At 36.9% G+C, this 13,092-nt stretch overlaps 1 protein-coding gene across 1 annotated transcript; it reads right to left on the reverse strand.

The window, feature by feature from the left end:
• Positions 1–2,353: 2,353 nt before the first annotated feature.
• LOC106522192 (SEC14-like protein 2) lies at positions 2,354–12,767 on the reverse strand (the record flags this gene model as incomplete). Its single annotated transcript, XM_014015097.1, is given in 8 exon segments — positions 2,354–3,823; positions 6,515–6,684; positions 8,425–8,564; positions 9,726–9,832; positions 11,595–11,678; positions 11,768–11,828; positions 12,247–12,342; positions 12,579–12,767. Coding segments are annotated over 8 exon segments (942 nt in total), but the record flags the coding sequence as incomplete, so codon positions are not given.
• Between the last annotated feature and the right edge of the window lie 325 nt (positions 12,768–13,092).

The raw sequence follows: 13,092 nt of genomic DNA on the forward strand, positions 1-13,092 counted from the left end.
ATATTTATGTTTGTGGTTGTAATGTGACAAAATATGGAAAAGTTCAAGGGGTATGAATACTTTTGCAAACCACTGTAGGTGCATTACTCAGAATAGACAGATCCACCTCTAACATACAGCAAATACTACAGCAACAGGCATGTCTGTTGTTCCATGTAAAGTTGGAGTAAAACATTTTGATTAAGGAAAAAAGGATGGTGAAGGGGAAAGTGGAATGGACTGGAAAAGGTGTAAAAATGTAGGTAATTTCGACATATTTAGGATATTCACAAATCCAATAATAGAGATGTCCATCTGTTCACAAGCTGAGTGACATTATCTAACATGGGATTATAATTATTAGGAACTATTCTACCAATGGTAGAATAAATCTCAATACCAAAGTAAGAAAAACCCTTTGGTATGACAAAAGGTGGTGAGAACAGGAGTTGTTTTTGTCTCATTTTTATTCATAAGCATTGCTAAAGATTTAGAATCATTAATTTTCTAACCTGCAAAAACACCAAAAGACCTTATCAGATTAAGCAGAATGGGTAAAGTAATTTTGAAATTAGAGCAGAACAAAATTGCATCATCGGCATACAGTGCTTCTTGATGTTCTAAGTTTCCAATTTTTATGCCTTTCAGGTTCTTACAAACTGACTAAGCCAGTGGCTCATTAGTAAGGGTCAACATTAGTGGAGACAAGGGACACCTTGCCTTTTTCCTCGATGTAACTGTGGAGGCTTTAACCATTCCATTGGTTAAAGTTACAGCCTGTGGATCTGCATAAAGGAGGCAGCTCAGGATTTTTTTCTTTTATACAAAATCTTAAAGCACATCAAATAAATATTGCCATTCTGCTCAGTCAAAAGCCTTTTTTACTGACAAAATGGCAGTGTCACAACAACCAGCTTTCCTCAAAGATTACTCTAAGTACTCTGAATATTATGGAAGCTTCGTCTTCCCTGGACAAAGCCGTTCTGGTCAGAGTGCATCATCTGTGGAAGATATTTTTCCAGTCGTCTTGACAATGACAATTTACAGAGAATTTTGAGGTCATTGTTCAGGAGATAGGCCTGTAAGATCAATCCACATACTATGTTCAATGGTTTCCCTGGTTTTAACAGGAGTGTGGTTGCTGCCATATTAAGAGAAGGGTGGAGGGAGCCAACATGTAGTGATTCACAAAACATTTCAAGTAGAGAAAGCATTAGTTTATTTCAATAGGGATGGGATCTTGTCAGGTCCAGGAGATTTTCCTCTTCCATGTTGATAGTAGCTGTAGGAAGTTCCTCAGCATCTACTGTAGGTCACACTCCAGAGATAATCAGGGCATTCTCCTTTAAGGATGCAAATATAAATATTCCTTCTGTTTTGGCACTGCTGCATCTGAGTAATCTGTGTGATATAAAGTTTAGTTTAAAGTCCTGTGGGTCACTAGTCCCCGAACTGTCATCAGTTTGTTCTGTCAATTTCAAACTGTTCAATAGACCAGGTTAAGATTCTACTGGCTTTTTCATTTTGCTCATAAAATTGATTTAGTTTCAGCAGACTTTGGTAGCTTTGTTTAATGACAAAACATTACTAAATAGTCTGCTTCAGTGATCTTTATCCTTTTTTCGAGTTCTCCCAGCTCCGATCTTTAAAATTTGAATTCAAAACTTGTGAAGCTAATCTAGCCTCTTAGGTAAGTTTTAAAAGGTGTCCCTTCATATAGCAGCAGACGTCTCATTAGTATTACTTTGAAAGTAGTAGTCAATTTGATTACCAACATATTGTATAAATTCTGGGTCTTTGAGCCAACTGAAGATATCCAGGAGGACTGACGGAGACTTTAGAAAAGCTCAATCAGAATAAAACTGACCTGAAATCATTAAACTATTATAGGAGCAATGTGAAACTTTAGGTACTGTATTTTAGTGCCGAAAACAAATAATAGTCAATTCTAGAGCACATCCAACATGTACTTGACTATAGGAAAAAGTTATAGCAGCAGGGTATTTCTTTTTTAAGTTAAACTCTTAACATAATTATTTTTGTTGCATCATTCATGGTTGAAACGTGTTTTTATCAATGACATCTCAGTCACCCTCTTCTTTTACTCCAGCATTTGAGGGTGGAAAAAAACTCTTAACTTTATTTTGATAGTTTTACATGTGAGTTTTGCTATGAAAATTATGTTGCACTACCAGCATGTTTTTTTAACAAATGTTGTTTAGTTCTGATACTGAAGTATTGATAACTTTTGAGTATTTGAATGGATGGAGGGTTACAAAGTTAGATTTCAAAGTTTACACATTTGATTACTTTTAAGGTTACTTTAAGCCACAAGTGCAAATAAAAACTATATTAAAAACTAAAAGTAAACCAGTAGTTACAAATATAGTTTAATTATGTCAATTATACAGTAAATATAATATCACAGCTCAGTTTGACACATTTTACAACATAAATTAGTGCTTTACAAGTTGTCAGAAACTCATTAACATAACTCATCAACTCAATAACTCATTAACACCTAAATTTACTTCACATCACAGGTGGTTTGTTACACAAAACTACCATTAATAAAATAATACTCAGAGTAATTAATCTGTCAAAGTTCAACCAAAGTTCTGTAATCAGAACCAAGCAGTACCAGCAGCTACCAGTAGGTGGCAGTGTAACACAAACCAGAACAAAGATTATATGATGCAAATTTGCAAACTTTTCTGATTATTAAGAACATTTCTAACTAAATTAAAGATTTGGAAATTAAACCCAAATGTGCGGCTAACCACTGACCCAAGTTAACCAGTGATTGTAGATAACCAGTGACTGCAATTAACCAGTGACCATAGTTAACCAGTGACCGCAGACTAAAGGACCCCAACAGTGGTATTTTTGCATTGTAAGGCCTGGCTCGGCCTGATTCTAACTTGGCCTTGGTGGTGTTGTAGCAGAGCACCGTCTCAATGTAGATGCAAATCATCGTATCAAAAATGTCAAATCTTTCAGTGATGTCACTGTATTTGCAACACAGCAATGGACGACTCAGAGCTCCAGGTACTTCTCTTTGTTCTTTGTGTAATTCAAGACCAGCTGGAACAGAGAAAGACAACATCAAATCAGCCCCTGCAGACTGACCTGAACAGGTCTCTGGGTTTCTAGTATCAGGCTGGAAGTGGGCCATAACAACACATGCAAATATACAGAGCTCAGGTTTGAAGCTAAGCCGGGCCGGGCCGGGCTTTACAATGCAAAAATACCACAAGTGGGTCCAACCAGGACTGTGCAGTCATATTCTGCTGGTCGGCTGCAGAATTCATGTTGACGTGTTTGTTTTACCAAACAAAAATAATTAAATAATTTAATAAAGAATTTTTCATGAGACAAAAGATTTAATCCTAATTACAACATATAATTTAAATGTTTATAACTTTAAGGCCTGGCAGATTTGTTGCTTGGTTTCACATTTTGTAGTTCAGATTGTTGCTTTTGACACAATGTTTCTGTACAGTTTTACTTGCACTGCACACAGAGTTTTGTTTTTTCCTGTATTGATGGTGGATTTAATCCAGGCTCTAAACAATAACAGACATATATCCAGTGCACTGTGGAGAGAAGATGGTGCTCAGCCCAGCTGCAGTGTAACACCATGGATCTGGTTACAGAAGCTGCTCACGGGAGTTTGTAGTTTCAGGCACGATGTCATCACTGCAGCCGCACGATGTCATCACTGCAGCCGCACGTCTTCTCTGCTGACTCTACATCTGCTCGTCTGGAGGAGGAATAATCTCAACTTTGTAGCTCACCTTCTTGGACTGGAGGTAGCTGTAGCTGTTGTCAAAACACAGAACATCTGCAGAGAGCAGAAGACACAGACAGCTACAGTCTCACAAATATCTTTACAGTTGCACAACAGTCATGACAACGTTAGCTGCGCTGTGACACATATTAAACTTCTGAATTAAACATCTGTATCTGTTTAACTGTGAGAGTATAAACCCACAGAAACAGACTAATGTCACTGATGGTGCTTTGTTCATGACAGCACACATACAGTATATTTAAATGTTTGGAGACATTTCATCATGGAGCTATCTAAGCAGTCTCCAGAACTCATTGGTGTAAATAATCTGTGGAGGGGAAAGATTATGTAAAGAGGAGTGGGATGAATCCCCACTGAGATGTGACCAAAGCTAGTGACCGACTATAAGAAACATCTCACTGCTGTGCTGCCAACAAACACTTGTCCAACAAGAACCTCTCACCGACATGTAAGTCTAATTTTATTTCCATGAAATGTGTTTTTGAGGAGTTGTAGTTAACGGGATCCATGATTAGTTGTAACATTAGACTTTATTTGATAAACATATATTTTAACTGTAAAATAAAGACTGTAAAAATACTGTAGGATGTTCAGTTTTTATCATTTTTAAACTAAAAGTTTAAAAATATTTTACACAGACGGGGCCATTTTATTTACACGCAAAGCATTCTGGGTAAATGATGATGTGGATAGGTCCTTGGTGCGAGGCTGCTAGCGAGCTATATCCACCCTGAAGGTTAATCTTGGACAATATCTGATGATCGACTCTTTTAAATGAAACCAGAGAGCATTGACAGAGAGGAGAAGGTAGAAATGACTCAGCCTGGAACTGAAAATAAGGATGGAGGACAACAGAGCTGCTTCATGGAAGAAGAACCTCAGCTTAGCCTGTTAGCTTTAGCGTTAGCCCCGATGCTATCACCATATATATGTATTAGCTCAGCGCTACACATTCTCCTCTCATCACTGAGGTCCTCCATCCACATGACAGAGAGGGGAACGCAAAAATGACTCAGTCTGTAACTGAAAATATGGATGGAGGACCTCAGTTTAGCTTGTTTATCATGCTAGTGCCGAGCTAATACATATAAGGCAATATAGCGTCGGCGTTAGCGCAAAGGCTAACAGGCTAAGCTGAGGTTCTTCTTCCATGAAGCAGCTCTGTTGTCCTCCATCTATATTTTCAGTTACAGGCTGAGTCATTTCTACCTTCTCCTCTCTGTCAACGCTCTCTGGTTTCATTTAAAAGAGTCGATCATCAGATATTGTCCAAGATTAACCTTCAGGTTGGATATAGCTCACTAGCAGCCTCGCACAGAGGACCTATCCACGTCATCATTTACCCAGAATGCTTTGTGTGTAAATAAAATGGCTCCATCCGTGTTAAAATATATTTTTAAAAATTTACAAAACTAAAATCCTACAGTATTTTTACAGTCTTTATTTTACAGTTAAAATAAATGTTTATCAAATAAAGTCTAATGTTACAACTAATCAGGGATCCCTTTAATAATCTGTCTCTACGTTCAAATAAAACCAGACTGTTTATGTCTTTGGAAGTGGGTAAACTTACGAATTTAGCAGAGAATAAATTAAGATTTCTTCCTCTGTACATGAAAGTTTGATCAAATATATGACCCATCACATCATACTGAGGATTAAGTCCCAAATTTGTGTGTGAAGAAATAAGATTTACAATTGTATTTTATGAAATTTTACTAAATAAAAATACCTGATCTACATGTCGTTTAAATAAACTGTCTGAAATATATTCATAAACATGTTTAAGCCCTTTTTGAACACTAGCTATAAAAACATGATCTTGAGCAGAAAAGACTTAAATTGTTGTCATTTTCCCTGAGAGCTGTGTTTTTTTTCACAGCTGATATATGTTAATTTCAGAATATAGTTTGAAATTTCTTCTTTAAAATGACCTTAAAAATTCATCATTTGAACAACCTAAAAATAGGGTTCAGACCAAACATCAATGAGTTATTCTGATTAGGAAGACACATCAAGGCATATCTCTGGAAACACTCATAGTAATATGTGACTCATCACATCAAAATAAGGATTAAGTCTAAAAGGTGGTATTTGGTGAAATAGTCAATAGAGTTTTGATTAAAACATTTGCAAAAATTGCATTTTGTCAAAACATCATTATTAAATGCCTTATCAATGTATCAAGTGAATGAACTGCCTGAAATACAATTGTAAAACTAAATTTTGAAGCACTTTTTTGAGCAGTAGCAACAAAAAAATAGATTTTGTGCAAAACTGGCTTAAAATTTTGAGAATTTCCCTGTGAGTTAGAAATGTTTTTGTTCCTCTGGGAAATCTCAATATTCAAATACTATCTGAAGTTTCCTCTTAATAATCACATCAAAAATTCCTCATTAAAAATACATAAATTAGGATTCAGACCAAATCTTATTGTATTATTTTAACCAGCAAGACAAATTAAGTCATTTATCTGGACACAGTTATGTTAACAGATTGATCAGGGTATTAAAATGTAGCTTTTGATGCAGGAATCTGAAAATGTAATTAGGTCATTTTGATCAAATTTGACTTAATCCTCATTTCCATGTGATGGATCACCTATCAGGATGATCCAAGAATCAAAATGGAAATTCAAAAGCAGGAATCTGGAATTGTGCCAAGGTCATTCTGATTAAATTTAAGTTAATCCCTGACGTCCTGTGAGGCACTGATACTCACAGACTCCTGGCTCAGAGCAGGTGAGGCACGAGTCCTCAGGAACCATGTGAGCATTGTAACGCTCACTGGGCAGAACCTGCACCATGTCAGCCACCTTCTGACCGCTGGCCTCCTTGTTTCGCCTGTAAACTCCAAAGCCGATGTCCGCTCCATCGCTGGCAAACTGCCACCTGACAGGAAACCAGAACCATCTTTCAAAATGACTCCCAGCTGTAGTCAGAATTTAAACCCTCTCATTATACATTGAAAGAAATGATTCTGTGGCTATGTACATTTTAATAATACATTGTGTAAAATATATTCAATATAATTGTGTTTTTGATTTTGAGGCAACAATTTAATTAAATTTAAATTAAAAATGTTTGGAGTAAAATCCAGTCATTGTAGTTAAATAAAACAGAAAAATGTTTATGTACTTCTAAATAAAAAGAATATTGAGTGACTTCAAATTAATGTAATCAGGTGATTTTTATTTGAATAGCACTTCCTGTCAAAGTGTACTTTTTCTTTCCTTTTTGAAAAATGTGAACTACTAGCCACAAGACATTTGAGGAGAGATGACAAAAAGTTTCTTCCACTGATCATATATCAAAACGTAACTGGTTCTCCCGTTGCTTCGACCAGTTGCATCAAGTATTGAGTTTGAGCGTTTAAACGTTATTTTTTTTTTTAAAAAGGGAGCTCCGATTGTAAAGTAAAATAAATCAATACATACAAAATTTTAGTATGGATTATAAATGTTTACTGTTTTTGCTGGGAAAGGGAGTTCTAAACTTTGATTTCCTACCACTTAAGCAGACACAAAGCATTGTGGGAAATGTCTGTAAAATGTGGATCCCTGCTGGCTACTGAATATTGTCTTTTGCAGTGTTTATTATTATAATTTAACAGAAGCCATATGAGTCATTTAGATTGCTGCCAGCAAAAATACTGAAGCGTGACCCAAAGCGACAGGAAGGACGTATACCTTCCCAAATATAGTTTATCTGGGAGGGGTGCTGTTGGATAGATCGCATGCATTGTGAGTCCTGACAGTCATACCTTCCGCAATTCAAGATGATGATGACTGGTAGATAATTAGTTATTAGCGAAACTGCAATTTAAATTTAAAAAGCGAAAATCAGCTCATGAATTATAAAAATTAGTAAGACCGTTAAAGCACAAACAAAATGTTTAGGTCCACAATTAGCAGATTTGCGCTTTAGTGGGCTGGTGCCCACCACTGCTATTTACACACTGAGAAGTTTGTTTTTAATCCCACTCAATATTTTTGTGTAGGTTTTAAATAATTATGAACTGTTTTCTATTCAAATCTATTTATATTACATGAATAACTATTAAGAGTTGCATTTAATTAATATTTACTCAATTCCAAACATTGTAAAACTTAATTAATAATATTGCTTGTAATCTGTTGCCTCATTTTTATTGAGTAGATGGTGTGTTTTTTTCTCACAGTGTGGACATGAACATCAAACCAGTGTTCAGGGTGGAATGATGGAACGTAAAACTTTTTTGTGTTTATTTATCAGATTTGATCAAATCCTCAGGACACAATTATACACACAGGCTGAAATCTAAACCAGAATCATCACTAATGTTTAGTTATTTTATTTATTTATTTATTTTTGACCAAATTGCGACTGTTAATCAAAGGTATATAAAATGAATTTAAAACAGCTTGAACTTCAGGCCACAGGTTTACACAAAAAAAAAAACAGATGTAGTGGATTTACTTGTAAAATGATTTAAAATAAATGTCACCTTTACTCAGTTCAGTTGAGTGGAACCAGTTGACATAAATGTTTTTAATTAAACCCATTACATCTGTTTTTAGAGTGTACGTGGAAATGTGACTTTTATCTTGTTGTGTGTGTAACTCTGCCATGTTTCAGAAGCTGCAGCTGTACCTCAGGAGGCTGCTGGGAGCAGTGATGTCATACTCCAGCTGGAAGCTAGAGCCGCGGCCGACGGTTACGCTGCTGTCATACTCCACCTTCAGACTGTCCTGCACGTAGTACGACCGAGGAACCACACCTCCATAATTTATCTATAAATGAACACATGTTGGATGAATTATTTATCGAGATGCTTCACACAGGAAACAAGGAACCAGCAGCAGATTGCAGTTCAGAGCTCTTTACTTGCAGGTAAGGAGTGCAGACACAGAACAGTTCTCATATCATGTCAGCACATTGAACTAACATCTCATTGGTCACAGGGGTGTCAAACTCATTTTCACTGACGGCCACATCAGCATTATGGTGGCCCTCAGTTGTAACTGGCGTTTTTATCTTTGACTAAACACAAAACATCACGTTCCTCATCTCACTGCTATGACTGAGAACTGTTAACAGACAATAGCTGAGCTCTACGTGGTATTTTATGCCTAGAAACAGCGTTTTAACTCGTCCTTTTATAAAATACTGAAAAGTTCTACATGTACTGTACTACTGGCTAAATGTGAAATAAAGAATACAGAAATACCAATGAAAGTAAAAGTAAGAGTTGAGTTGTGGTAAGTCTTGAATGACTTTACCTAACTATGTTTGAATTTGAATTGGATTGAATTGAATTCTGAACTTCCCCCACTTTCCAACAGGGACTTCCCATGCATTATGGGAGTTGTAGTTTATGGTCCATGCTGGCTTTGAAGCAGCTTATTTTGAGACATTGGCTAATCAACTAAACTGCTCAGGGGTCGAAAGTGACTTAAAGCCAAAAGCTCAGGGGCAGGACAAGTATTATTGTCTTTCACCTTTTAAATTCATTTTGTTGCACTGAATCCTAAATTTAAAGTTTACAATTGATAGAAAATCTATTTTTATATTTAAAAACATAATAATGTAAATTGATTTTTTTTAAATAAAGGGGGAGGGGGCTCAGTGGTGTGTCCCACAAAATCACCTGCAAGCCTTCAGTTTGACAAGTATTCTAAGACTTGTATATAAACTGCTAAACTAACAATGAGCCACAGGCATGAGGCTGATGTTAACAAGAAGACTAGAAGTTTCACCAGGGTGATTAGATTAGCAGGTACTGCACATTATATTTCAACATTACAGATTAACTATCAAACATTACATCACCCCATTATGACTGTTAGAGAGAATAAAATCAATATGATGTCAGTGATTTTTCTAACATAACACTAATGATTTCAGTCAGAACCTTTCAGACAAGCAGCACATGTTTTATGCTCTTTTCTCACCATGGTTCTGCAGCAAGGGTCTCCATCCGGGTCAGTCAGGTTTCCTCCATAGAACACAGGGAGCTGGTCTGGGTCAATGTATTTGTGTAGAACCTCCACCCAGTCACCTGAAAACAAGCATTCTTCACGCAGGTACTGCTGTGTTCAGACCTTCACAGCCACTCAGCACAGCCTAAAGGTTTTACAGCATAAAACCTGATGACTCTTCAAAACAAGTTTTAAATTATTCTTCATTTTCTCTGATCCACACAGGATGAAAAATACAAGCTTAAATAAATACATTTATTCACCTGAAGCTTTAAGAAGTTTCCTGAGCTTCCTGACTGACTGATAGTTTCTCTTTGCCAACATAAATATTCGGCCAGCTCAGTTCTGAATTGAGAGGAAACTGATGAGGATGGTCAGGAACAAACATGAAACATCTAAACTCAACCCCATCACAGGGGCGGAGCCAGGGGGCTGGCACCTGATTGGCCACCCCAGCTGCCACCCCCTCAATGACTGACTGTTTGGAAATCTTGGGTTTTTGCAAGTAGATTTTGTTACTGGTATTACTGTAAAAGTATACAAATTTTTAGCTATGTATGTACAAAAATGTTTGAATTATAGCACTTCGTAAAATTTGCATTAATCATTAGCTTAATTTGGGACTAGCATCAGCGATCAGCATGTGATTCTTAGTTACACCACAACAAATACATTCTCAATAAGTCTTAAAATGGCTAAATTATAGTCTTTTAAAGTGAGCTGTGGTGGTCGACTTAAATTTTGATAAACATTTAGAAATTGGTAAAGATGGTTTCCAGCTAATTTTGCACTAAAAATGGCTGAATAACAAGACGTGACTTGCATTCATCATGTTTTTTGGTCCTTCTTAGCTATGGCCACACAACATTTCAGCCCAATCTTTCTTCAAACAGCTTTGGAATTAGCCATAGTGACCATATTGAGTTTTCAAATCATCAGTGTTTTTCTTTACTTGTTTGTGCCCCCTCAAAAAACACCTTGGTCACCCCTTGCAAAAAAGTCTAGCTCCGCCCATGCCCTACCATTACCTGGATAAATAATAAAGCTTCAGAACTGAGCTCTGATTGGATCAGTACAGAAAACTGAAATCCTTAGAGGTCCAGCAGAAAACTTGTTGATGGGTATAAAAAGTTTGTAGCTTGAGGAATATTTGACTAAACATCATCAGGTAATACTATACAGTTTGTATAAAACTGAACTTCTATATTTAGAGAAAATTTTAAATAAATTCAAACTTGTGCAGCCAACTCATTATGATTAAAGTTGTATGTATAGTTCAATCATCTAATCAGCCTGGAAAAAAAAACCCTGTCTAAATTAATTATTAGAAACTGAAATTTCTAAAACATTCATACTCATGATGGATGTAAATAAATAAATTGACTGTTTTTATGTTATTTTTTTTTAATTTCACAATGTTTTCAGAATCAGAATCAGTTTTATTGCCATTATCAATGAACATGATTCACAGTCGAGGAATTTGCTTCGGTGTAAAGGTTTTGTTTGTCATGTTACAGTTTTACAGTAAAAGGATGAAACAATGTAGACATTTAGCTGATCTACATTAATTTTATCAGACTAGATTTTGATTTGGTACCAAGAAAAACCTTTCTTTCCTTCTAAAACTGCTTCTTCATTCTAGTTTTCTTCGACTGCAAAAAAACGGATTTTAATTTGACAGCTGAGTTGAAGTCCTGTAAAGAACTCTCACTGACTTTATAAGTCAACTTTTCAATAATTATAATAATGAGAAGTTGTCCCCACCTTGTTTAGTGGCAGGACCAGGACTATTTAGCATGGAATAAAATAATAAATCATGATGAGGGAAGGAAAAACTCTTACTGCCTAAAACCTGGATCTTGCGTCTTGTTTCTTCACACATGAAGCGTTTGATGAGGTTGTAGGCCACAGGAAACAGTTTGGGTGCTACAAAAAAATAATAAAACCAATCTTCAGCCTGAAAAAATGAGCAATAAAAAAACAAACAAACCATCAAACAAACAAAGCTGAGGTACCTTTGATGAGTAACACCCTCTTCAGGCCCTCAGGATAGTTGTCTTCAAACATGGTGAGAACCTGCAGAACACAGATGATTTTACACACAGTGAGGTCTCGTTGACGACAAGCTGTTTCTCTGGCACTCTAGTTTAAAATTCTGATGAGGTTTTGGTTCGGATAGACCACAGCAGAGGGGAGCTGCTCGAACAAAGAAGAACCAGGTGGGAGTCTTTCCTGCAGGTCTCAGAGTCCTGGAGGGGTACAGGTTCTGATGACCTGCTGCTGGTGGATGCACAGTACCAGATGGTAACAGTGACATTCAAGATTTTTTTTCTGATCACACTCTTTCCTCTAAGACAATGTTGCCCCACTGTCCTAGTAGTTTTTATTAATGTGTTGGACAGTTTTTAATCTGATTTTAGTCATTTCATCAATCTCCTTAGAGGTTTTCTCTGCTTGATGTCTGCTTGAGTTTGAGTATGAGTCCAGGACGAACCTCTCCGTAGGTCTCAATGGCAGGTTTCCAGAGGTGTTTCAGTCCAAGTCCATCGCAGTCATAGATCAGAGTGATGGACTCAATGTTCTTCCCCAACTGAGACACAGAGAGGAGATGAGAGGAGATGAGGCAGATAGGAAACAAGGAGAGATAAAGGATGAATAAAAAAAGACGGGGAGGAAGTGAAGGATAAAAGCCAAGAAAACGAGAGGAGAAACACAAAAAGAAGAGATATGGCTGATATGGAGAGCAGAGAAACAAGCAGCAAAGAGAAGATTAACGAAGGAGACAAGAGAACAGGAAATAAGGAAAGGAGGGACACATCAATGGACCTTCTCAGACTGCCTCTGACACTCCTGGCGCAGCATCTCACAGTGTCGGATCTTGGACCTCAGGAAGTCCTGCTTGGTGGCTGACATCATCAGGCCTTTAGGATCCAGAGGACCAATCACATCGTACCAGATGGGACTGCCCTCGCGGTCGTAGCCACAAAGTCCTCCTGATACAAACTTCTCTATCACCTGATGGCCAACACAGACAAACAGGTGCGATATCTGACACGAGCTACAACAATATTAATAATAATATGTGTAACTAAAAGTAAAGTAAAGTAAACTAAACACTGAACTGTATATGTATGCATGCATGCACGCACACACGTACGTATGCAGGCACGCATGTACGTATGCACGCATGTATGAACGTATGCATGTATGTATGTACAGTATGTATGCATACATGTGTGTATGCATGCATGCATGTATGTATTATGTATGTGTGTATGCATGCATGCATGTATGTATTATGTATGTGTGTATGCATGCATGCATGTATGTATTATGTATG

This window comes from Austrofundulus limnaeus, unplaced genomic scaffold, assembly GCF_001266775.1.
Source record: "Austrofundulus limnaeus strain Quisiro unplaced genomic scaffold, Austrofundulus_limnaeus-1.0 Scaffold123, whole genome shotgun sequence".
NCBI lineage: Eukaryota > Metazoa > Chordata > Actinopteri > Cyprinodontiformes > Rivulidae > Austrofundulus > Austrofundulus limnaeus.